Source organism: Panulirus ornatus, chromosome 21 (assembly GCF_036320965.1).
Source record: "Panulirus ornatus isolate Po-2019 chromosome 21, ASM3632096v1, whole genome shotgun sequence".
In the NCBI taxonomy this organism is placed as follows: Eukaryota; Metazoa; Arthropoda; class Malacostraca; order Decapoda; family Palinuridae; genus Panulirus; species Panulirus ornatus.
In genome coordinates this window covers 4,466,476-4,494,367 of record NC_092244.1, presented here as the reverse complement: position 1 = coordinate 4,494,367, position 27,892 = coordinate 4,466,476, and the positions used below count along the sequence as shown (strand labels likewise).

Genomic DNA, 27,892 nt, shown 5'->3' with positions numbered 1-27,892 from the left:
GGCTCGAGCCCAAGCCAGCTCAGTGGGGAGGGAGGGTAGCTAACGCTAGCTCAGTGAGGAGGGAGGGTAACCCAAGTCAGTTCAATGGGGAGGGAAAGTAGCCCACGCCAGCTGCAGCGGAGTTTGAAGCCCAATACAGTGGGGTCTACCAGCCTTGGGCAACGGTGGTGTAAACCCGGGCCGCCCGTGTTGTACAGCGGTGGTGTAGGAGCAGCCTGAGCAAGTGTTGGGGTTGGAGGGGTGTTGTTGCCTTTCCGACAGAGGCCCCGTGAGACAGAGGAAGAGGAAGGTATCACGGTGATGTCGGGCGACGTTTTAGACGAGTTCTTTAGTGAATTATGTACCCTAATGGTGAGGCCTTTGGCGAGGATGATGGGGGAGCCTGACGAAGATGGTAGGCCTCTCACCAGGGGTCCTTTGACGAGGATGTTGGGGAATCTGACGAGGATGGTAGGGCCTCTGACGAGAGGTGTGGGCGTCTTGGCGAGGCTGGTAGGGGTCTCTGGTGAGGATGGTGGGGCCTCTGGCGAGGATCATCTATCCATCATCGACCCGTTCCTGGGGACGACAAGTGATGGATCAGAGGATAGTGGTGGATCTGGCGAGAACAGATTAACTGTGAATTTATGCTAAAATATTATATACTGCGAGGTTTGCCAAGAACCGAAGTAAGCAGCTAAATAAAAGGAAGAGTGATGGAGTGACCTAATTTACAATCCTGATGCTGCTTCACAGAACGCGCCATTTAAATCCCGGGCTAAGTAGAATGTTTTTCATCATGCTTTGTAAACTACATCGGGAAATGTTAAGGAATATGTAAGAAAGGATCTGCCAGAGTGAGGACAGTAGCAGTGCATTCTGGAAATCCCAGAGTTCCAGCGTCACAGCTCGTAAGGGACAGTTCCAGACCCACCACGAATGTGAGGCAACACCAAACCTGCCTCTAGTGAGGAACAGTTCCAAACCCACCACAAATGTAAGTCATTTCCAGACCTACCTTATGTAAAACAAACAATTCCAGACCCACCACGAATGTAAGTCAGTTCCAGACCTTCCTTATGTAAAACAAACAGTTCCAGACCCACCACGAATGTGGAGTTCCAGACCCTTGTAAGATTTCTCCCAAGCCGCAGCATCTTCATCTCGCGGTGCAGTCTGAGACCCATCTCCTGAAGGTGATGCCTCAGGTGGGGGCGAAGTAGCCGAGGTTCCTCTTCCCTGGAGGCACGAGAGTAAGTCCAGGGAAGAGGAAACACATATCTTGTTGCCTTCTTTCTCAATCTGATCCCTGGAAAGTTTTTCCTTCAGATGACGTACGTACTTATGTCCACACAGGTTTTGTTTTGAAAACCTTCAGTTGATGAAGTGCTTCCTGTCATGTGTCAGTGCCTTTAGTATTGTGAGCAGCCCAGACGTGTAGTTGCAACGTCGTCATATATACGAAAATAAAATCATAGAGGAACTGAGATAAATGTCTGGGAAAATCCTGGAAAATTCTTGGAATTTCAATTAGATAAACATGCATGACGTGTGTGTGTGTGTGTGTGTGTGTGTGTGTGTGTGTGTGTGTGTGTGTGGTCGGGTCTTGTATAAGTCGGGAGTTATTGCACTTCCACTGCAGACTTCCGATGCACACTGGAGTCTAGCTCAAAGGTATAGCTGTATTTGTGGTGAGGAAGTTACTTATAAACGTCCTACCGGTAGAGGATGACAGTGTCTTTTGCATTGTTCCTTGGAGTAGACTTTAGAATGTAACTTTCACTTTTATTCAGTCAGAGACTGATCTGTCTACTTACCTATCTGTTTATCTGACTATCTATCTTGTGAGATAGATAGTTATGGAACCTCAGGACACCTGGCATGGCGCTGCTGCAGCTTAGGGACTGCGGGAGGTGTGGGGGCTACTGGAAATCCTCCCCTCCTGTCTTATAATCTTCTACAGATGGAAACAGAAGAGGAGGGAACGTGGCGAGGAGTTTCCCCTCGAAGGCCCACTTCCCGATGCTGACCCGAATATATTGGCCTCGCCGCAGAAAATAATTGTACCAGAAACTTCCAGAGCAGCTCTGTGTACAAGGGGCTCTACCATCGAAAACATTAACGTCTACCATAATTGGACCATGGGGGTCGGGGGGAAGGGATTATGACAGGATGATCATTGCTTTCCCTACACAAAGCAGTCCGCAAATGGTAAAGAATTAAGCTTATTTTAGCACAATGGGAAATTAATACATGTATCCTGTCCCCCCTACCCGATGCCTTCAGGAATAGATGCGGTGAATTATGTGATGATGATTGGGACGCAGTTTGCGAAAACAACGTCAATTAATCTGCTGACAATAGAGTACACATTACTGATTGATGCAGCCATTTATGCACATCAAAGTGAAAGCACATTCGATGGGTGAAAGTACATCTTTCAACCGACATGTACATCCCGTCAAATGTGAATTACAAAATTTCGCATACATCATTTCGGAAGGTTTCCTGGTTTGCAGATATTTCACCTGGTGAAATCATATCATAGATTCGTCTGCTACAGACGCATATCCTCTTAAACTCATTTTACCATTCTTTTCCTCATTTTTCTTCTCGTCTTAGTTGGGTAAGACCTCTCTCACTCTCTCGTCGTCGTTAGGAATGTGCTCTCCTCTCTCTCTCTCTCTCTCTCTCTCTCTCTCTCTCTCTCTCTCTCTCTCTCTCTCTCTCTCTCTCTCTCTCTCTCTCTCTCTCACACACACACAGAGCGGCCATCATCCCTCCAGAACCTGCCCCACCCAGCCATCAACACCTAATTGGCCACCTGTCCTAATTAGCACCTTATATGACCTACCTCAGGTCTCAGGCGAGGGTGTAGAACAGGTCAAGATGGTCGCCTTTCTCCGCTCTTCACCTCGAGGAACGTCTTAAATGGTTTTCTACTGATATGGTTTTCAGTCCAAGTTATCTACGCCAGCTGATGTGGTTATCTGTAGATTATTAGTATCTGTCTCTACCATCCTCTCTGTTATCATGTATTGATGTGTTTATTCCTCTCTCTCTCTCTCTCTCTCTCTCTCTCTCTCTCTCTCTCTCTCTCTCTCTCTCTCTCTCTCTCTCTCTCTCTCTCTCCCCTACCAATAGAGCCACCGCTAATACAAGGAAGATATATATATGGCAGTTCCTGCGAGTCGTGACGTGAATTAAGTACAGGAAGACGAAGGCCGTGGGTAGGAGGAGGAAGAAGAGGAAGGGGAAGGAAGAGGAGGATGAGAAAATGGAAAATATGAATAGCGAAGAAGAAGAGAAGGAATTGAGAGAGAATATAGAAAAATAGAAAAGGAAGAAACTTGAATATATATATATATATATATATATATATATATATATATATATATATATATATATATATATATATATATATATATATATATATATAAGCACACCCCGCCTGCATGTGCTTATGATGGAAGTGAGAAGTGTCAGTGGACAAGAAGGAGTATAAGCTCGTGAAGGACCTTCACGCTCTAAAGGAATCCGTCTCTTCCCAGCTGTTGACCGGAGCGCAGGCTTGGAGCCTCACAGTCACCATAGATACGGTTCTGGGGATGTATAGGTAAACATATATATATATATATATATATATATATATATATATATATATATATATATATATATATATATATATATATATATATATATAAGATACATCTGGAACCAGCCAGACAATACATAACGTGCATTTGCTTTATCAATTTGGTTATGGCTAATGACAATATAACGAGGGTATTGCGCCGAGCGAACTGATCAGTCCAGCAGGGAACAATAGGAACGGTGTGCAGGGCTGCAGGTAATGCCAGGCACACACATCATTACCACAGGGATTAACAAATGCCGCAGTTTTTTTTTTTTTTTTCCCCTGGGAAAGAAATAATGCCCGTAGTGGGACGGAGTCACGGCGTCATGTACACAGGTACGAGGCATTGATCGATGGCTTCTGCATGGATGGCCCGGATTGATGATGATGTTGATGATGGTGATGGTGATGGAGTGGCAGTTGATGGGCATCAGCAGGCGTGGCTCTGGGATGAATTGGATGTGAGATACCAAAAGAGGAAAAAAGTTCAGGGACCACTGGCTCAGTTGGTTGGGCCAACCACGGTGTGGAAGACAGAGATTGGATTGAAATCGAACGTTTCTTTACACCAAACCCCTTTTAGAACGACTTAGCCACCCTTGAGCACGACTTGTGAAACCCTTTGAACACGAGGGCTCAACCCTTAGGTATGTTGGCCTTGCGTTTGACCTGATCCCTTAAGGGCAGGTCAGAGGCCAGTCCGTCATGACTCAGAGTTTCTCCTGGGGTCAAATACCTTCAGAGGGTAGCTACTGCTGCCACAGTCCCCTGTATATTCCATTCCACTCCGAAATTCAATTCTGTGATTATAATAGGCCAGTTATCCCCAGTAACCTGGAGTCTTGTTGAAGAGGAAGACTCGCATAGATATATAAAATATCTATTTTATGAAAGTAATATATTTTATAGGTGGTATAGGAAATTCTATACAAGAGAAAACGAACAAGTTATGATAAGTTATAATATGTTTGATTTATGAAATATTATGCATATTTAGATGAATTTTATGTTTTTTTTTAAGTGTCTATTGAACATCAGTAAAAGTTTAGGAAAGATCCTCTTTTACTCTTCGTGATAAGTACTGGAGAGAAATGCTGCGTTTTGAATTTCGAGTAAGGATTTTTTGTTTTGAGAATGTTTGCGCACAAATTACAGCCCTGATGGGTTTCCATTGTGAGTAATGACCACGAATGTGAGTCACTCAACACTGTAATAGAGACAAATTCACAGCGAACAGGTAAAAAGAAAAAGGGAAAAGGAGAATGTGTTGGAGAGGCAGCTTTTGGACACTAGATGTTCTCTGTCAATCAACTCATGTGCTTTTTTCCTTGAATGATTGGTTGAATAAAGACTTTTGAAACTGAAAACGAGAATAGGATTCATTATATGGTAGTAATGATATAAAGAAAATGTCTGTAATCAGTTTAGTTTAGAGGTTATAAAAGTATGAGTTCGCTGAGGTAACTGATTCTGTCCAATACGCGTTTCTCACCGCCCCAAAATGTTCAGGCCCCGATGCCCCTAAGCCTCTCTCTGCCTTTTGCTTCCGGTCTCCGGAGATGGTGTGCTAAAACCCTCAACAATTAGCCTGTTTTCATGCCTCTTTGCACCGCTAATTTATTTGCTCAGGATAAGAAAGAGAGGAAATGAGGGAGACAAATAGAAGGTCATGGGTGGTGTTGGCGAGCCTGGAGTCTTCCAGCGTACTCCTGGACTCGTGTCACAGCCTTAAGGCTCCACGCAGGGTGTAGAATGCATGATATAAATGGGATCTAATACGTTATAGTGATGTAAGTGGAATGTCTTCCGCTCCTCAGGTCGGCTGAACGCGGTATAATTTAAGGTGAAATAAGTGGGATGATAATGTGTCTAAATTGCTGGAAACTGGAGGATCTGCTGGAAACTGGAGGATCTGCATATCTCTGGGTTCTTATGGTATTCACTCTTGATAGTCATGTCCTATTGATCAGCAGCTCCTGGGAGCCGTGATGGAGCCCCCAGGCAGGATCCTGGAGCCTCTTGCACACAGGAGCCCAGTGTGTGTGTGTGTGTGTGTGTGTGTGCATGTGTGTGTGTGTGTGTGTGTGTGTGTGTGTGTGTGTGTGTGTGTGTGTGTGTGTGTGACGTACCGGTGGGTCTGTCAGGACTTAGGAGCGAGGCAGCTGCAGCGGGAGGCAAGGAGGCATCATCAGCCATCACCAGCGTCAGCACCAGAGTTCACCAGATGCACAAGTTGGTCATGAGAGAGAGAGAGAGAGAGAGAGAGAGAGAGAGAGAGAGAGAGAGAGAGAGAGAGAGAGAGAGAGAGAGAGAGAGAGAGAGAGAGCGAGAGAGAGAGAGAGAGAGAGAGAGAGAGAGAGAGAGAGAGAGAGAGAGAGAGAGAGAGAATGAGTTACAGTTAACTGTAGGCCATCTCGAGGCAATCCTTCTCGGAAAGATGGACTGGTTGGTTACTCGATTACTAGGGCTTTAGGCCCATCAGCACCCAGGGGTCCATGAAGGCCGTCGTCCATGAAGGCCGTCTACTTCTACCCGTAACAACCAGCAGTGGGGAAGATCCCGAACGCCTGAGGTGTTCAGGATCGTTCCCAAGACCGTACGCGCTCTCGCTGTGTACAGAGGCCTGGCAAGAGAGAATGGTGCTGTTGGGTTCACCAAGAAGAAACCAGAATAGAAAATCCATTACCTACGCAGGGCTTAAAAAAGCCAGGCGGACCTCCTCGTGTGTAGAAAATTGAAATATTTTACAGGAATAGAAACCATGCTTCAGGTTTACAGCAGGGGTCTTCTAAAACTGGCGCCGGAACGAACCATTTTTAGAAGATATTTCGAAACTTAATTATGAGAGAGTGATAGAGATAGATAGATAAATAGATAGATAGCGAGAGAGAGAGAGAGAGAGAGAGAGAGAGAGAGAGAGAGAGAGAGAGAGAGAGAGAGAGAGAGAGAGAGAGAGAGAGATGTACCTTTAATTAGACTCAAGACTGTATGTCTGTGGTTGTGGGTTAGATCAGAGAGCTCTTTGACGGCCGTGGGTTTGAGCAAAGTGTTCTATTGTTGATGAACTTATGGAAGTTGCATCTCAGGTTGGAAAACGATGCCTTTTTTTGCAACAGCCATACTCTTGCTCACAAGGTGGCCCCCCTTAATCCTTTGTAACCTAACAGAATCCTCATTAAAACTAGCTCCCGGCAACCCTAACTTCCCTTCCTCTCTCTCTCTCTCTCTCTCTCTCTCTCTCTCTCTCTCTCTCTCTCTCTCTCTCTCTCTCTAACCCTGAGCCTCCATTAAAGCCACCTCCCTTCCCCATCACCTGGCTGAAGATGAAAGGCTGAGGAAAAGACGTGTTTTTGTTAATATATAAAATGTTCGACCCGTGAGCTCTGAGAGAGAGAGAGAGAGAGAGAGAGAGAGAGAGAGAGAGAGAGAGAGAGAGAGAGAGAGAGAGAGAGAGAGGTGATTATGGTTAGGGTGGAATAGATGTTCATTCGGAGAACCTGATTCTTTAAGCACAACGATGCGACCATTGAGCACAAATTACGATGGCATGACCTTTGACCTGACCCCTGAGGGTCGATTGCAAGGTCAGGCAATCATGTCCTCAAAAGGTTGGCCCCGTCATGCTCAAGAGGTCGCACCGTCAGGCTTAAAAAATGGGGTCGTGCTATCGTACTCAAGCGCCGTGCTGTGACAGTACTCAGGGGCGTATCATCATACTCAGGAGGCTACACAATCTCTTCATTACCATGGCTGCTCCAAGGAAACTCCAGCAGAGAGAGAGAGAGAGAGAGAGAGAGAGAGAGAGAGAGAGAGAGAGAGAGAGAGAGAGAGAGAGAGGCGCCATAGTCAACCAGCGAGTATGACCCCTAACGTGTGGCATATGGCAACTTTCACGTTACACCCGAAGTGGAGTAAATGGCAACGTTTTACCACGGGAGTGAAGCTGGTTACATTTTTTTTTTTCCATATGTCTGATTACTTTTAAAGTGGAGCTACTAGTGTGAAGTTTCCATGTACCGGAACAGCCTGGTTAACCACCAGTGAGTAACACCTGTAATCCATCAGCTCCTGACGGTTCGCTATCTTTGATCTTCCTCAAAGCTTTCACAGCTGCCTCTCTCTCTCTCTCTCTCTCTCTCTCTCTCTCTCTCTCTCTCTCTCTCTCTCTCTCTCTCTCTCCCACTCCATTTGCCATGACTCTCTTATTCACCGTCCCATCTCGTCCGTCCCAGATACATGTCCATCCCATCTTCCAGCGTCACACGCCTCACCTGCAACACTCGAGCAGTGCCTCTCTCGGTACCTTCCACTCCCCTGGTCTCAGTGCTTCACACCCTCCGCCATTCGTCACCCATTCATTCCTCCTGTCTCTGCTGATAAGTCACTCTTCCAAGTTTATTCATTTCCAACCACTTCTTTCACGCGTGTATCATGGCCTCTTTTCTCCACATCCACAACCAAGGCTCATACTCCTCGCCTCCGTGATGATAGACATTGCACCTGCCACTCTTTTCTCAGCACATTTACCTCCAATAGCCTCTCCTTTGCCTCCTTAGCAATGAACACACAGTTCATGAACGCCCATAGACTCCCAGACCCGCACGTACATAGGCATACGTGTTCCCGATCACCATTCCCCTTTCAGCAAGCCTTTCTCCATTTTCATATACCTTCCTCGATTATATCCTCAATTGCCATATCATCCAGCCTCGCATTCAGATCCCCTAGCGCAGCGAATCGATCCCTTTATTCAGTATTGCCAAACCCATGTGTGTGTGTGTGTGTGTGTGTGTGTGTGTGTGTGTGTGTGTGTGTGTGTGTGTGTTTGTGTGTGTGTGTGCGCTCGTCAAAATAGAAGACCTTCAAGTCTACCATTACCCCTGTCTGTGAAGGGGACCACACAACCAGACCATCATGACAACTACACGACCAGACCATCATGTTAAATATACGACCAGACCATGATGACGACCACACTGTCAGACCATCATGTCGACCACACGATCGGACCATCCGGACCGCCATACGACCAGACCATGATAACGACCAGACCATGATGACGACCACACGGTCAGACCATCATGTCGACCACACGATCGGACCATCAGGACCGCCATACGACCAGACTATGATAACGACCACAGGGGCAGTAAGCAGGAGAGGGGAGGAACGTAGGCAATACGTTCAAAATAATGGACGAGAAAGAAGGAAAAGAAATTGTAATAAAACTAAGAAGACAATAGAGCGAGGGGGGCTGGGATAGGGGGCGGAGGGGACCGTGAATCACCCCTGTCACGGCCACACCGTGACCCTTGTCCCCTCCCCCTCCTCTCTCTCTCTCTCTCTCTCTCTCTCTCTCTCTCTCTCTCTCTCTCTCTCTCTCTCTCTCTCTCTCTCTCTCTCTGCAGTAGGTGGTCGGCAGCCACCGACCAGGGAGGTATATTAGCGGTACTACCCGCCTGGGTATCGGGAGGGTGAGTGACAGCTGCTCAGAGAGCCACTTCAGTGGCCGTCAAGTTTCGCTCATTTGGGCCAGGTTGCTGCCTTCTCCCTCTCTTGCCTCACCCACACCAGGCCTGCTGGCATTCAGATCACAAGCATACAGCCTCTCCATCCCACACAGAACGCTTGACAACACGTAGATCACACGTCACGTCCTTCTTAACGCTAGATTTTCCTGCGGTGAGCGCTATGCGCTTCCCCTGCCATCTGGCAAAATCTCGTCGGAAGTACTCTCAACCTCTCCATCTTTCTTGCACTCTCACTGGACCTGTATCCTCTCTTCCTCTCTCCTTCTCGTCTCGTTGCATATCTCCCTCTCTCCTCCCTTGCCCTTCGCGCTGGTCCCCTCCCTTGCCCTTCTCACTGGTCCTCTCCCTTCATCTCCTCTCTGGTGTCCTCCACTCTCCCTGGTGCTGTGCCACTGGCCGTGGTGGCCCCGGAAGGGAGAGGCGGCCATATATCTGGCGGCCATCTCATTTTGCTGTGTTGGGAGGACACTGGGAGAGTCGCTGAATACGCTGCTTGTCCCTTTATACGGCCGACCAGACGAGCGGGGGAGAGGGTGAGGGAGAGTGGGGGAGGGAGAGGGGTGATGGCACCCATAAACCCATGAATATGTCCTCTCACCTCCCACGCCACGATCATCACACACTCGCGGGAATTATTCTCTCACTCTTTTTTTCTCTCATTCTTATTTCTTCCTCACAGCTGGACACAGTTTGACATTCCAACCCCCCTAAAAAAATCCTTAAAGCCGCTTTTATTGAGGGAGTTGTGGGGCAAAGCCCCCTTCCCGCTCTGCTGGGCTGCTTAGGCCGTTCGTGTCTTGATCTCTCAATTTCTCTCCTACCAGATATATATATATATATATATATATATATATATATATATATATATATATATATATATATATATATATATATATATATATATATATATATATATATATATATATATATATATATATATATATATATATATATATATATATATATATATATATATATATATATGTATATATATATATATATATATATATATATATATATATATATATATATATATATATATATATTCCTATGAGATCGTGGACTCATAGAAATATCTTGATCACGCGCAAAATTGTGATCCTTTCCAATCTGTGTATGTATATATACAGAAGGCCGCATCCGCTCACTTTCATTCAGCTGTCTTGTGTAATACATCGAAACTACAGCTCCCTATCCACAACCAAGCCACGCAGACCTTTCCATGGTTTACCCTAGACGCTTCACATACTCTGCTTCAGTCCATTGACAGCACGTCTACCCCTTTTTACCACATCGTTCAAATTCGTTCTAATCCGTGCACGCCTTTCACCCTCCTGCATTTTCAGGCCCCATCGCCCAAAATCTTTTTCACTTCATCCTTCTATCTCCAATTTGGTCTTCCCATTCTCCTTGTTCTCCCTCCACTTCTAACACATATCCTCTTTGTCAACCTCTCCTCACTCATTCTTTCCATATACCCAAACCATTTCACCACACTCTTTATATTACCACACATCTCTCTTACCCTTTCATTACTTATTCGATCAAACCACCTCACACCCCATATTGTCCTCAAACGTTTTATTTCCAACACATCCACCCTCCTCTTTTCTACCTTTCTGTCTGTCTGTTTATTTAAACACACGCACACACGCACACCCATGGCTCCCTGTGCCAACACTGACCAATAACTAGGAAGTCCCCGTAACGACTGACCAGTGAGGAGGAAGTCCTGGTGCCAGCACTGACCAATCGTGATGGAGATCCCTTGTGACAACACCAACCAATCAGAGAAGAGCTCTTGTCTCGGTGCCCGCCAATCAGAGGCTGGGACCAGAGTTTGGGGAGGGAATGGGGGGAAGGGGGGAGTGGGCTTCCAGTGTTGTGTTTGCGAGATGATTGACCCGGTAGTCTCCGCCTATTAATGGTGTTTCAATTTTGACTGTAATTTGAAATGCGGGGTAAATCCCAGTGGTCCGGGGGACCGGCATGGGGAAGGGAGGGTGGCGGAGAGAGAGAGAGAGAGAGAGAGAGAGAGAGAGAGAGAGAGAGAGAGAGAGAGAGAGAGAGAGAGAGAGAGAGAGAGAGGTCTCTAGATGGGGAGGGGGACAGGTTAAGTTGGGGTAGGGAGGGACTGAGTGAGGGTCCGCCCCATTTGTGATTCTTCAGACTCAATTAAAATTCGTCGTCAGTAATTGCCTTTAAATCCAGGAGGCGATTTAAATTCTGTTTGTTACTCTAACGTCGGGTGGCTATTTAAAGCTGTAGTTGAGAAAGGGGGGAGGGGAGGGAGAAGGGGTGGGGGACTAAAGAGTTAATGGCAGAACTAATATGATATCCCGCGTGGCTTAGGCCTCAAAGGTCCTCATTCACTTTAAATTTAGGTAATAACTCATCCCTGAAGGGTGGTTGGTGTTCACACCACTGGTATAGTAATGGTGGGAAAGCCAATGTAGAGTCCGGTAATAATGGGGGATTGGCATGGAACATGGGGTTCGTCATGGGGGCAATAGCTGGGTTTAATGGGTGACTCAAGTTGGCAGTGAACAGGAGGTCTGAGGCTGTCTCTGATGCCCGCACAGAGCCAGGCACGCCAAGCAACGGACAGGAGAGTATATATATATATATATATATATATATATATATATATATATATATATATATATATATATATATATATATATATATATATATATATATGATTAACTTATGACAGACAGTGTTGAACTTTCATACTGAAGAGGAGATATAACTGCACAAGAAGAAGTTTAATAGTTATAGTAGAACGGTCTAAGTCATTATGCTGGAAGGGTTCATTGATTAATCTTAATGGGATGATTATCATACAATGCAGACCCAGTTTTCGTAGCTGAGTCATCGTACTTAAGAGCTTCAGTTGTTGTACCTAATGCTACATATCGTTGAAGTGAGTGAAATTTACTACAGGGGTAACATCACGATACACAAAGGATGAATCACTGTTATTAATGGGTTAACTCATTAACTTGAGTTAATTATTGTGTTAGATGGGGTTCAAGCACTGTCCTGAACAGATGTTCTCACTGCACAGATGGGGTTAAATCGTGTTTGAATGTGGGCAGAGGGGTTGATGAAAAGAGTGAATGTTATCTCACTTTTATTTCAAAGTGACTAGATGATAATATGCATTCATGAACAGGTCGGTATGTATAATATATATATATATATAGTGTACATTCTACACATACAAAAATATAGACCACATATCACAGTCACTCTAGCCATGCTATTGTTGCTTGCTTCACGGCAACCTGCTCACTGCAGGACGCCCCAACCTGCACGCTGCACCCAACCTGTCCGGTGGAGTCTGTTGCACCCTGCAGGCTGTGGCAGCCCTCAGGCAGGACAGTGCACAACTCTGGCTTCCTGAGGTTGAACTACTAACTGTACGGTGGGTTGGGGTGGGTGGGGGATGAGCTTGGGATAATGGCGTATATACAGTGAGGCGCGGAGGAAGGGGAAGGGAAGGGCCTGTCCAGGTCTGGTGAGGTACCTAACGATGAGGTGACGGTGTCTGGAGGCCGAGCTTCCTCATAGTGAGGTGACGATGTCTGGTGGCCGAGGCATCACCGCCGGTCTCGGTCTCTCCGAGGTCTCCTGAAGGTTGCTGGACGACGCCACCCTTCGTACCCTGGTGGCGGCAGCGGCTGGGGCTTCCTGCGAAGGGGAGGAGGTGTCGTCCATGTCAAGTGGGGAGTAGCCATACCGGGTGACGCTCATGCTGCTCCCCACCAGCTTGCTGAGCAGTCCTGAGCGGCTCCCCACGGGACCTTTCCCCGCCTCGCTCAGCCGTGCAGGGTCGGACGGCTGTTCATGTCCGTCTGCTTCCTCCTCAGCCGAGGTGGAGTAGTCCAGCACGACGGCCGAGTCTGGGGTGATGTCCGGCTGCTGGCTGGCCGAGGGCGACGCCCCACCAGCACTCGTGGAGTGGGCCGGGGTAGAGTAGGGAGGCGGGACGTGGGGGTAGAGGGAGGAAGTGAGGGGCAGAGTGAGGGTGTTGAGGTGAGGACGTGGCCGGTGGGCGTGGTAGGGCAGCGAGCCCAGGTTGACGGCGTCGTTGGAGGAGGAGACGTCCGTGAGGTAGTCCACGTGAATTTCTGAGAGGGAGGAACACGTGCTGGGCTCCATGAGGCCGCTCAGGCCGTCCGCAGGGTGGCCTTCCCCGGCCTCCTCCTGCTGCGGGCGACCACCGTGGACGCTCGGTAGCGGGTCCCGACGACGGGCCGGCGTCAGGAAGTGCGGGCGTGGGGAGCCAGAGTGGGGCGTAGAGTACACGTGGCTCCCGCCGGAGACGCTGCCCGAGTGGTGGTAGTAGGAGGCAACCTCATAGTCGTCGAAAGTCTGCATATCGTACCTGCTGGCTGAGGTGACGGGCGGCGGCGGGTGGTGCGTAGGGGGTGGAATTCTGCCGCCCCTGCTGCTAGGGGGGCGCCGCCAGCGGAGGGTCTGAGCTCTGATGGGGTTCCTGATGGGTGATCGCTCAGGGGAGGAGACGCTGGTGACGGGGCCGCAGTAGTACCTGCTGGCGGGGAGCGTCTGGCTGCTGTAGGTGTGGTGAGTCTTGGGGCAGGAGGCCGGGGCTGCTTTGTGAGGCAGGAGAGACGATTGCTGGAACACCTCGTCCATGGGCTGCTCGGGGTCCACCTGCGTGCGGAACCTGACGAAACCGCTGTCGTTGACCAGCATGGACGACGGCCGGAAGCCAATGGCAGACTGCGTCCGGTCACGGTTCCATAGGAGTTGGAAGTCTGAGGTGACGGAATGGACAGCGGGGACCTTGGCTAGTTGGGTTGGACGCTGCCACTCGAGGGGCGGCCGCTTGAGGCTGTGATGAAGCGGCTGGTCCCCTGGTCGGAGGCTGAAGCTGCCCAGGATGTGCTGCTTCTCCGAGGTGGCCGGGAACACGTTGGCACTCCGTCCGCCCTTCACCGGCCGCCCGTCCCGCCCGCAGCTGGTCAACACGGAAAAGATAGCGCTGTCGCGGCGGGAAGCTGGTGGCCGTCCGCGGGCCAGGAGACCTGTGGCGGTGACGACGGCGACACCAACCAGGAGCTCCAGCCCACGCGCCATGCTCATCCGCACCCACCACGCCCACACGTGGGCGGCCGGGGTCACAGGCACCACCAGCATATATAGTTGCAAGATGGCCAGGAGGATCTGGGCCACACTGGCCACCAGGGCCAGGCGGAGGCCATTCTTGAGACCAGAGTTACCACTGGCTGCTCCGCCCCACCGGCTTGCCCTGGCTAGTAGGTGACGCCGTTGCTGCCCGCCGGAGCACTCGGTGCGCCAGGCTGCCCACAGCCCACTGCCACCAACGCCTCCTCCCCAGGTGGCCGTAACTGCCTGGGCCACCACACGCAGGGAAAGGGCGTGCCGGGGCAGGAGACGGGCCGCGGTGTGGGCGCTGACGGAGACCACCAGGTGCAGCGCCGTCAGGAGGCCCAGCACGATGGAGGCGTGGGGGCGCGGGGGAGGGGGTTGGTGCCCCGCCCGCGCAACCGTCACCACCAACACCGCTAACGCCGCCGTCAGGCAGGGCCAACTGGCCTCCTCCAAGGCCGCGGCGGCGGCCTCTGGCAGGCGTCGCTCCACTCCGTAGGGGTCGTGGAAGAGCCGAAGACTTCTTAGGGTGGCGGCCAGGAAGACGAAGGTGTGGATGGCCAGGTGGTGAGGGCGAGGCAGGAGGAGGGGCGAGGCGGGGCGGGCTAGGCAGCAGAGGGCGGCAGCGGCCAACAGGGCCAACAGCCCCGCTGACACATACACGTGCACCCACCAGGCCGCCCCCAGCCACCACCTGACACCGGTCATATCTCGCTGGGGCAACCCACCCCCGGCACCGTCCACGCTCGTCGTCGTCGTCGTTGCCACCGTCGTTGTGTCGTCCCTTGTGTGGGCGAAGGTCGCATCGGAGTGTCGTTGTGGAGCCTCACTCTCGTCGCTCACGTTGCTGGTGTCGTGGAGGATGTAGGATAGTTCGTCGCCACCTGCAACTGCAGCGGTTGCTGTGCTCTGCTGAAGCCGCACCAGCCTCACGCTGCCCCCAGTCACCTCTGTCGCCGACTCCATCCTGAAGGGTTGGTGCATGCGGGCTGGGGTGGTGAGGGCGGCCCTGGGAGTGCTGGGGGCGGCGGTGGTTGTCAGTGTCGTAGTGGTGTTTGAACCCTGTGTGGGGGCGCCGTAAGCCACGCCCCTGAAGATGGCAGCAATTTCGCTTTCTCTTGTCGATGCGCTGCGGCGGGGCAAGGGGGGTCTCTCCCCTAGCTGGGTCAGGAGTCTAGGGGCGCCCCCTGCCCGCAGTGTCCCTAGGGACGACGACAACATTCCCGGGCTTGTCCTGAGAGACGACAAAGCCGGAGCGACGAGGCCGAACTGTCCGGAGACCGTGGGCACCACACACCACCACATAGCCAACACCACTGCCCACTGCAGCCTCGCTAGCCAGTGTGGGCGTGTGTGTGGGTCTTGGTGTGCGTGTAGGCGTTTGTGTGTAGGTGGGTGTGGGCGTTGATGGGGTTGCTGGCGTTCATGGGATTGTGGGTAATGATGGGGATGCGGGCGAAGGATCATCTTGGAGACGTTAACAGACGCCACAGCGGGACACAATCTGCACAGGAGGTCTGGACTCGGTCCTGAGGAAAAATGATAACAGTTAGTCCTGTTGTTACACACACACACACACACACACACACACACACACACATACGAGGGGAGTCATTAGGGGTGTGGGAGAGATCCAGGATGTGGTGGACGACCTGTAGAGAACCAAACATTTGTCAAGAGTGACAGTGAACTGATTGTGTAACTCAGTCCTGAAGATGGAGAGAGTTCCACACCATGAGGCGAACTTTCCACTTCACCGGATGATGATCGGTATTGCATTCTTCCCCCCTCCCCCCCCCCATTCGTGTTCACCGTTTCCCGCGTTAGCGAAGCAGCGCCAGGAACAGACGAAGGTATGGTCTCAATCTCTCAGATTCACCCTATATCTGTCATGTGCAATGCACCAAAACCAGAGCCTCTTATCCACAACCAGACCCCACAGAACCTTCAGTGGTTTCCCCCGGCAGCTTCAGATTCCCTAGCTCAGTCCATTGACAGCACGTCGCCCCCTGTATACCGCATCCCACCAATTCGCTCTATCCCTCGCACATCCCACTCTCATCTGCATGTTCAGGTCCCAGACCTTCAAAGCATCTTAACTCCATCCTGCCACTTCCATGGTTTCCCCCTTTTCCCAGTTCCCTTCACTGCTGACATGTATACCCTCTATGTCACCGTCCCTTCAGTCATCCTCCCCATATGTCCAAACCATTTCACCACACCCTCTCGGCTCCCTCATACACACTCTACTACTACACCTCTCTCTTACCCTATCATTTTTTATTCGATGAACCCTCCTCACACCACACACTATCCCCAAACATTTCAGTTCCAGTTCAAAGTAAACCATCAGTGAAAAAGATATCCGTCTGTCCTTAGCAGTTCAAATTGGAGAATATTGCTCTCTGAAATTTTTGGATGTTTTTTACCTAGCAGTTACAGGTGTATGAAAAAAGAAAGGAATTCATATATAATTGGTTCTTGAAATTGTTATACATCTTTCAAGGATATTTTTGCTTGAGCCTCTGTTGTCCTGAGCTGCGCAGGAGAGGCCAAGCTGACGAGAGTCTGGCGTTACTTCATGATCTGCATTTTTTCTTTTTTCCATGGCTTCACCCAGGGCTGACGTGAGACTAATTGGCCGTTAATTTGAGGCGCGTTTCATATCAATTTTTTCGTATATAGAAGGGTGACATTTGCCTGTATCCAGTCTTTTGGTGCTTTACCTTCAGTGATTTGTTTGGTGTTTTGGGTATGGGAAATTCCATTTACCATCTGACCTTCTTCAAGCATTGTGGTCCTAAGGTAACAGCGTCACCAGAGTTTGTTGGTCGTTTGTGTGCGTGTGTGTGTGTGTGTGTGTGTGTCTTTCTGTCTGTGGAGAGAGAGAGAGAGAGAGAGAGAGAGAGAGAGAGAGAGAGAGAGAGAGAGAGAGAGAGAGAGAGAGAGAGAGAGCAGACCCTACACCTAAGGCTCCTCCCACTACCATATTCATGTGGTGGGGATAGTAGCCAGGTGTTGCGGTGAGAGACTCGAAGCCACTTTTGTAATTACTATGGAAATTTACTGACCCCCCCACCCCCTACCCCACCCTAAGTCTACGTTCTTTTATTCTTCATATATGGTGCACCCTTTCTCCCTCCTCCCTCTCATATATATATATATATATATATATATATATATATATATATATATATATATATATATATATATATATATATATATATATATATGTATATATATATATATATATATATATATATATATATATATATATATATATATATATATATATATATATATATATAGCAGACACCTTAGCCAAGCCATACAATGTAACAAAAACTGCTTTTCGATGGCTGTAATCTTCTTCCTCATACTGCACTAGTTAACAGTCCTCCAAGACGAACAGATGAACCAGATCGACTCTCTGAGCACAGCTGCGTCGTGGTGAAGGCTGAGCCATGCAGACTGATGGTGTATGAATGATTCCGTGGGACATCAGCCATGTGAGGAAGTAGTGATACTCGAGATCCTCATGGGGATGGAAACACATGGAGGTTCAAGTTTTTGCAATGTCAGTAGGGAAACTTTTTTCTCCTGTACCACTACAAATAAGAAGACACTGGGGTTATAGGCGTCGCTGTTTCATCTAAGTGGGATTAATCCCTCCTGCACAGAAGCCATGGAAGTGGTTTGACATTATTCGCGCATCTCTCACTAGAAAAAGCGATTATCTAGAACGAAAGAGGAAGTCCTTAAACTCGAGAAGAGCCAAAACAGGAAAAAATACACCTACTTTAAAGAGACAGATTGGTAGTTCCCGATCATATCAGTACAATAAGGGAAGACCAAGTGAGTCACGAAAGACGTAATAAGTATTTCACTAATTTGTAAGATGCCAATGAACATTGATATATCAGATCATTAGATTAGGAAGCTCAGAGGGGTAAGTTTGGTGATCCTGTCGTGGACATTATGAGAGAAGTTGGGTACGAAACTTCAGTGTGTTCACACTGGATGCCCCATAGGTGCCATTACCACCAGCCAGGAGAGGGGAAGGTGCCTGGGACAGCAATGAGATGAATCTGGTGGAAGTGTTGTGGTTTATGAAGGAACTTTAACCTGAAGGGTCCAGACAGTGTCCCACAATCTGTGCCAAGAGAGTATAAACTGTTTAACCAGTGGGGACGTGTTTTGAATGTTACATGAGTGAGTATGATATTCCACCTTGATGGCAGAAAACTGAGTGATGCCAAGAATGTTTTGAGATACTGTGAATGTTTGAAAAAGAGTGTCGGGAATAGCAGCCCCGAACTACAGACCAACACCATTGACGAGCATAATGTGCAAGATACTAGGGATGATAACCAGGGAACAGATAGACTGGTACTTGACTGGCACAAACTGCCAGAAAGCATTTGACCCCATCCCCTACATGAGATTGGTCATGAAGCTAGACGTTCAAACTGTGGGTCAGAAGAGAGCTGCTGTAATGGACTGATAGCCACCTAACTGGAAAGGAACAGACAACACATGGCAGAAGAACCTTCTCTAGCAGAGGGTGACCAGATGCACGACGACGAGTGTCATCTGTGATGGTGTATCTTTGTGAGGGAATCCTTTACCTTTCCTTTTGACATCTTCCTTTACTGACGTTACCTTACCCCGTTCGTCTGAATGAATGCAACCTATCATTGATCCTTCAATCCCACAGTCACAAAACTTTGCTTAATGAAGGAACATAACCATTCCATGATAATGCTAGCATCTACATTTTGTGTATGAACTCTTACGTTCAGTAATACTCCATAACACTAGTGGCATCCTTTTGACTCTCTCTCTCTCTCTCTCTCTCTCTCTGTGTGTGTGTGTGTGTGTGTGTCAGCAGTAATTGTTAAAAAGGTTATCAAATTCTGTCAGTTCAGCGCCGTTCAGGTTCCAGGAGTTGCAGAGATATCGATGGTCCAGGAGTCCTGGAGGGCAGTAGACGCTGGAAGTGCTCCAGGCACTATTGATCCTTCAACAGCTGTCGGTCGGCTGCCTCTCCTCCTTCGCATCCTATGGCCACTGTCCCCAACTCTCCTATATCCTGGGCCAGACAGAGGCTGGGGGTGTATGGTGCCATAATCCCATAGGGAAAGTGATCTTCATCGGCCCTGGGAGATATGATCCCATCGATGGTTCGACCTTACGAAACTTCGAAGTCAAAGATATTCCGTTGGTTTAGTGGTTCAAGCTCAAAGAGTTCCAGGAGTTTGGTATTTCAGATCCAGTGTGTTGCGATGGTTTAGTGCTTCAGATCCAGAGTTCTGGTGGTCCAGTGTTTCATACTCATGCTTCAAATCCTAAGAGCTCTGATTTCCAATGGTCCAGTGTTTCATACCCAAAGAATTCTTGTAGTTTGGTGTTTTGAATTTTCAGATACAAAGAGTTACCGATGATCTGATGTTTCAAACTCAAAGGTTTCACAAGGTTTCAGTATTTCGAACGAAAGAGTTCCATCGGGTTTAGTATTTCGAAGCAAGGAATTCCGATGCTGTATCGTTTCGAAACCCCAGTTCTCTGATAACGGAGTCCGATGTCACAATGTTTATATTCGTGTTGTATTGTTTAGTAACTTCCCGTGTATGCACGGGTCACAGTACGGCCAAACGCCGTATTGACTGCTGGAACATTGGAAGTCGACCAGAATTATTGTACTGGAAAATGTGCCACTTTAGTGGCATAGACAAGGGGATGCCACAGAGTGGTAAAGTACAGCAGCTGACGATCACCACAGAGGTACGAGTACCATAGAGGGTAAGGTACACCAGGCATATTCACATAACACAGTACAAATGATGGCACCACGGATCTAAAGACTCGTCTGTCTTAACATGGCTAACATAGTTTGCTATATCTTAACATAGTTAAATGTTTGCCATATTACTTATTAACCAAGATTAACTGAACTACACAGCCGTCATCTCCTGTGATAACTCTATGAATATAGCCATTATCTGCTATATAGAGATCAAAAGCAAAATTCCCTGCTATGATAATTCTATAGCAGAACTACCCGCGATGATACTCTTCTTTCAAGTCATTATTTCTAGTACTTACGTAATTCCGGACATCAGCTACGTTGCAAAGGTCACATCATAGCTCGTACCAGCTGTTTTATACGATAACCAATATTTACAACGTTACTTGTAAAATGTAGTTGATATCTGCTTTACTCCTATAACGTAGTCGATATCTGCTTGACTTTTTTTTTTTATCAAATCCATCACATTGCGTTATTATTTCTGAAACGACATCAGACACTTTATCCGACATTTATAAATGTATTGCGTCTGCCGGAATGCGTCTGAAACAGTCGTCTTTTAACAGTAGCTTTCAGAAACAACAGATTTGCACAGATTTCCTTCCATTTAATAATCCCGTCCAACGCACTCGACTGGATGGAGCAGGCAACGCACTCAGCCGAAATGGGGAGGTATAGGAAATTGGTTCAGTGCATTTGAAATAAGCAGAGAAGACGTCCTTAGATAGATTGATAGACTGACACCCAATTAGTCCCCTTGGTCTTGACTGGGGAATTGGTCGTCCATTGGTTAATCTGTTCATCAAATTACCAACCAGTTAGACTGACATTTGTAAAGAGAAGCCTATTAGAAACAAGGATGGCTGATTGAAGCGGAAGTCATTTCGAAAATCACAGCTTAATCAATAGTTCCCAACTTGCCTTCACCAAGGGATGTTCTTGACTCGATCACCCTCGATCCTCTCGCAAGGATTCGAAGCAGTGAACAACGATGGAGAATCGTATACCATCTGTCTTCATTTTGATAACGTTTTTGGTAAGATGACACACGATGAGCTGATCAGAGAAGGTCGAGGAAAAAGGTGTTGGAAAAAAAATAATTAAGTTCATTAAGGCTCGGTCGGTGGGTAGAAGACACGAGGAAAGCATAAATGGGGATGAAATCTAAGGTACTGTCTGAAGTGGGGTTCCATGAGCCTTGGATCCTCTTATATCACCAGCAGATTCGGGCCCTCTGGACCCTAGTCTGCTCGCTCCTTCGGGAGATTGGTAGACTGGCATTGTTCAGCGGAATAAAAACTCTCCTCCGCCATTTAACTCCTCGTACTTCCCATAGTGGCAACACAACCTTCCAGCAAAACAATAACATATTTTCCCGACAACATCACCCCAGCAGCCAGCAGTTTCTGTCCTGCCAAGAAAATGGATCAAATTATTGGCAACTATGTACACGTGGTGTCGTTAGGGAGGACCTTGTAACAAAGAGGTCTCGAGCTAGAAGTCCTTACTAGAACGAACAAGGCTTGTTAGGAGACCTAGAAAGTTAACTGGTATAAATAACGCCATGGCAGAACCTGTTAAGACCACCATACTCTCCACCAGACTAAGATTCGCCAGCTTATTCAAGACCCTGTACCCCCACGCCCCGGGAACATTTACTAACAACACTGAAAGTCTAGAATTTCCACAACTAGGCCTCAGTAAGAGAAGCAATGAGACCAAGAAAGCAAACAAATTCGATACCAGATCAAGTGATGAGAGCTAAAGCTCCCTCTAGCAGGACTAAGAATTACTATACCCCATAAAGACTCATTACTAGAATTAAGAATGACCACTTAGCCAACGATCGTATCTAAAGCTCGCTTTAAGGAAATAAACGATCCAAACGAAGCCCAAATGTAACTGAGGCTCAGTTCATCATGCATACCTAGCTTACAAAAGTATACGTGGTCATTCATTACTCATGAAAAACAATGAAATATGTATACATGAATTTTCATATTCATGTATGCATATTTCATGAATATAATTGACTGTATATATATATATATATATATATATATATATATATATATATATATATATATATATATATATATATATATATTTTTTTTTTTTTTTTTTCAAACTATTCGCCATTTCCCGCATTAGCGAGGTAGCGTTAAGAACAGAGGACTGGGCCTTTTTCGGAATATCCTCACCTGGCCCCCTCTGTTCCTTCTTTTGGAAAAAAAAAAAAAAAAAAAAAAAAACGAGAGGGGAGGATTTCCAGCCCCCCGCTCCCTCCCCTTTTAGTCGCCTTCTACGACACGCAGGGAATACGTGGGAAGTATTCCTAATCCCCTATCCCCAGGGATAGTATATATATATATATATATATATATATATATATATATATATATATATATATATATGGGTAAATAGATTCAGGTAGGTATTGGTGTTTGAAGGTTATGTGGCTTGGTGGGCACAATGGGCAATGGTGGGCCGTCCTGTGGCCACAGTGGGCAATGGTAGGCCATCCTGTGGCCAAAGTGGGCAATGGCGGGCCATCCTGTGGCCAAAGTGGGCAATGGTGGGCATCCTGTGGCCACAGGAGGCAGTGGTGGGCTTCCGCGCGGCCGCGCTGGGCAACTGGTTCTGATGCTTATTTATCTCTTTGTTTACGCGATTTCCATATCACGATCCAGATATATATTATGTTCTGAGAATACAGCTGGAGGAGAGAGAGAGAGAGAGAGAGAGAGAGAGAGAGAGAGAGAGAGAGAGAGAGAGAGAGAGAGAGAGAGAGAGAGAGAGAGGAATCAAAGTGCAATCTTTGACTACGGACGACGTGTTTTCTGTCCCCTGTTTGACATGTAACACAGAAATCCTTCGGATGGTCTGTGTACGTTCCCATCATGGTACGATAACTGTCGGATATCCTGGATCCTCCTGTATCGTACTGGATCCACCTGTATCGTACTGGGTCCTCCTGTATCGTACTGGGTCCTCCTGTATCGTACTGGATCCTCCTGTATCGTAGCCCGTGGCTACAATACTTCACCCGCTGGCTGCGATAGTTCAGCACTGGCCTTCCGGAGAGGATCGTATTCTAACTACCTGGGGAACGATGTTTTACGCTACCGTAGTAGATAACTGAGACTAACTGTGCGCGTTAACTAAGACTGTGTGAGTACGATAACTAATAATGGTGATTAGTGATGATAGTAGTAGTAGTAATGGTTATGTGAGAGTAGTAACAGTGATGATGAGAATAGAGATAGTGACAATTATAATGATGAAGTATGACATATTACTAGCGTCATTATGAGTCAAACGAGACACACACACACACACACACACACACACACACACACACACACACACACGAAGAAAAAGATGTCTCCTTGGCTTCCCAGCTCCTCTATCTCGAGGACATGAAGGGACCTCGAGCGGTGACAGGCTAAGGAGAGAATGGCAGACGGATTCCTGAAATGCATCCCTGATGTAAATGGCATTTTTCAGAACGCGAATCACCAAAGAGAAATGTATGAATGACAATACCAGGGGAGGCCAGCTGAGTCCGTCCTATAAATAGTGTTTTTTTTTTTTTTTTCATAAGACGTAAACGGCAACAGAGGCCGGGGATTTGTATCAGAAAATTCATTATGATTTTCTGAAACAGTAAAATATCAAAGCAGGGAGGCAGGTGAGGTTGACATTCCCATTAGCTCTTGTGATGGCTCTCTCTCTCTCTCTCTCTCTCTCTCTCTCTCTCTCTCTCTCTCTCTCTCTCTCTCTCTCTCTCTCTCTCTCTCTCAACGTGGAATGAGCGTCAGCCTTTGAACTGAATTATGCAAATTATATTTCTTCATTAACATACAATTTTGCTACCGTGCCAGACACGCAAATCTCTTTTGTCTTTTTTCTTCTTTTGTTATATCCCCTGTACCAACAGCTTTCCCATCTTTCACCAATCAGTCGACTCCTCAGAGTTCTCATCGCACACATACTGCTGAGTCCTGGAATTTCTCACATTACGGTGATCTGTCTCAGTCTCTACAATGCTCGCCTGAGGCTCAGGACCCACAAACGCCCCTCAGCCAATCGAGTCAAGGTTTTTGATTGGCCCTAATCAACGGCCAATCAGTGACCATAAGATCCCCCCCCCTTACCATCACTGCCTCTTATTACCAATACCGGGAGAAGTTACTTGAAGATGAACACACATTTAGCCACGAGGAACATGGCGGAACCTGACTGCAGATGAAGCTAATTGACAAATGAATGAATGAATGAATGAATGAATGGATGAATGAATGTGTAGTGCAGTCGAGAGTGTGGTGACTCAAGTCTTGTTTACCTCTTCGGGTGGATGACTTATGCTTTCTCTCTCTCTCTCTCTCTCTCTCTCTCTCTCTCTCTCTCTCTCTCTCTCTCTCTCTCGCTAGGTGTCACTGAACTCTTCCTGCTTGAGGTTACTACGCGAGTGAAAAGTCACGTTTGGCGAGGCTGTATCATCGTCAGTTGACAATACAAGAGTACAGTCTCGCCAAAGAACTTCCTACTTCAATGGAATCCATCCTGTCCCTGCTGCTGAGGGTGGCGCATCCTTGGAACTATATTTTCCCTTGGGATTGAGGAAAAATAACACGGCGCACGTCTCTTCTGCGCGTCGTACGAGACGACAGAGAGGAACCTGGAGAGAGAGGGCTGAACATTCTCCCCTCCTGTATTACTTTCCAATAGGAACAGACGAAAGAGCCAAACGATTACTCTTTTCCTCGAAGGTTCATTTATCTGTTCCTGGCGCTACCTCGTTGAGGTGAGAAAGACCTGCGTTGTAACAAAAGGTTAAGGCAAACCTCTAGTGGGGTGACCTTACCACACATCGAACCCTCCTGTGGCGTGACCTTACGACACATTAAACCCTCCTGTGAAGTGTCCTTACCTCACGACAAACCTTTTAGGGGAGTGACCTTACCACACATCAAACCCACGACTGTGGTGACCTTACTACACATCAAATCGTCTACTGTGTTGACCTTACCACAAAACAAACCCTCCACAGACAAGACCTAATCACTACAAACCTGCCAGTGGAGTGACTTTACCACACAACAAACCCTCCACAGGCACGACCTAATCACAACGAACCCTCCAATGGAGTGACTCCACTGGGGTGACTACCACACAACAAACACTTCCACAAGAGTAGTGAGGTATCCACACCACAGTAAACACTTATTATAACTGTCCTGTAATACTACATCCGGGTACTAGTTTGAAAGTATCACCGCTGACGAGCAGGCAACATCTTGTGTCGTGTTCTGAGCACACAACACTCGCTGGGTCACAGTCGTCTTAACCACAAACACAGTAAGAAGTATTCTCGTTTTCTTTCGTCCCATCAACTTTTAACCCCAAACGTAAAAAAAACTGAGAAAACGTTGATATTTGTCGCAACTTAAATCCTTGTCATAATCTTGCGTCATACGTGAAGAACATCAGTTAAGATTTCCGGATACTTCTATCTATTAATGTTTGTCAGGGGTTTTGACAATTGTAATTTCTAAATCCTTCAAACATGAGATGGGCAGACACGAACCTAAGCACTCGGATCAGAGCACCATGCCTGTCAGCCAGTAGGACAGATCCTTGCTCACTGTTCGCTCGCTACTCCAGGTTGGGCAAAGTCTCCTCCTGGTATCCGGGAGACTCGCGTGGGATCCCGTGTCACTGGCAGCGGCAAACTGAGGCCACACGCGAATTGACCCCCGCATAACTTCTCCCGTGATCTGCCGGGGCCCACGGGAAACGTTTTTGTACGACGCGTCTGGTGTTGACCAGCGGGCCGTGTTGGTGGGTGTCGGCCGTATGATGGTAATTTGATTTTTGCAGCAAAAAGCTGCGAGTTTATTGTGCATTCCTCTCCACCGTGTGGGCGGTGGTTTGAATGAGGATGTACTAGATAGATGGGACGGTGTCTATTTATATGTCGTCTTTTGACTGAAAAATGATTTAGATATTTATTATTTTATATTTCTGCAGCTGAATTAAGTATAGTTATTTCCTTTTCAGCTCCATCAGTTAAAAGCATAATACATTTACGATGAACGGGTGTAATTAACATAATTAACACAGTGATGAGGGGAATCACTGACACACTGTTGTTCTTGGAAACATATAGAAGAATATCCGAGACAACAGTAGAAGTAAACAGTTCAGTCCGGAGTGTGGGTTGATGCTAACCGTGTCCACCTTCCAGACAGGAACCATCAGCATGTGTTACACCAGCAGCTCCAGCGGTTTCCTGCAGCAGGAGGTCATCGGTGTATGTGGTGTGCAGGGGAGTATGTTCAGTGGTGTGTCTGTATGACTGAGGTCATGTGTGGGATTATGAATTTCAGGTCAGGTTATGACCTCGAGCTGAGGCTGGGTGTGCTGGGGGTGAGGAATTAATGTCTCAGCGTCCGGACATCAGTTGGATGACTGACGAGTTAATCTGTTTGTGGTACTAGGAAGTCCCTCCTCCTCCTCCTCCTCCTCCCTTTTATTGTTTAAAGCCTTCCGAACCAGATCCTAGGTAGGACAAGGAGATTTACTGCGTAATCAAAGACCAGATTGATGTAAAGTAAATCATTTCTGACATTGATGTAAAGTGCATCATTTCTGACATTTATTTCTCTGTTTCTTCATTGACGACAGGGTCTGGAGTGCAGCAGCGTCATAAGTTGTGGCAGCTTCGTCGTTTACAGCGGTGCCATAGGGTACAGCAGGAGGTCCACATACCGTTACTTCTGGCCCAGGATGCTCACACCTTCCCACGTGGTCAGTGTCCAATTTAGTTTTCAGTACTCAAGCCTGTGGCCTAAATGTATCCGATGTGTGCAGTGTTACCATTATGATTATCATCATATTGATTATTATTATTGTTGTTATACAACCCAAGGATCCCTTTAAGGCTAATGGGGCTGCGCTCCAGGCAAGAGCAGGGAAATGATGGACTCTTTTGGAGCAACAACCTCGATGGTAGACTGCTCCTTTCTGTTCTCTGCCGATGAAGGAATTTTTTTTTTCTTTTTTCTCTTGTTGGGTTCCATCACTTCAATATATTCTTCTGTCATACAGCATTTCAAATTTCTGTAGCTGTCCACATTTACCTAAACCTCTTTCACTGTATGTATAGGGAGCTGTGGTTTCGGTGCATTACAGATGACGGTTGGAGAATCTGTGGGCGGATGAGGCCCTTTTTCATCTGGTCCTGCTGCTATATATATATATATATATATATATATATATATATATATATATATATATATAGATAGATAGATAGATAGATAGATAGATAGATAGATAGATAGATAGATAGATAGATAGATAGATAGATAGATAGATGAGAGAGAGAGAGAGAGAGAGAGAGAGAGAGAGAGAGAGAGAGAGAGAGAGAGAGAGAGAGAGAGAGTGGAGGCCTCTCATGCTTTCTTATAGTGAGGCTCTCCCGTGGAGAGGATTAATTCAGCAATAAACAATGGCTCCAATAATCCCGACAACGAGGGGCAATTACTCTATTTTTTGAAAGCCATTTTGTAGCTTCGAAAAGGTCGTTTATTGTCGTTTACCAGGGGCAGCTTTGGAACGACTCGCTATTGTCGTTTGCCATCAACATATTTCTCTCGTTTTCGCTCATCGCGACAACCAACACAGCGACTTGGATGAGAGGCGACACTGGCGACCAAGACGACGCTGACGAACAATATCGAGGACGACATCCACGACAATAACGGCAGTCGTGGGAACGACCGTAATGAC

At 47.3% G+C, this 27,892-nt stretch overlaps 1 protein-coding gene across 1 annotated transcript; it reads right to left on the bottom strand.

The window, feature by feature from the left end:
* Positions 1-12,270: 12,270 nt before the first annotated feature.
* LOC139756281 (uncharacterized) lies at positions 12,271-25,845 on the bottom strand. The gene is made up of 2 exons (XM_071675514.1): positions 25,689-25,845; positions 12,271-15,818 (listed from the first exon to the last, which is right to left on the bottom strand). Exon 2 carries the CDS (start codon positions 15,754-15,756, stop codon positions 12,718-12,720), a length of 3,039 nt encoding a protein of 1,012 aa, XP_071531615.1. The 5' UTR covers positions 15,757-15,818; positions 25,689-25,845; the 3' UTR covers positions 12,271-12,717.
* Positions 25,846-27,892: the final 2,047 nt, after the last annotated feature.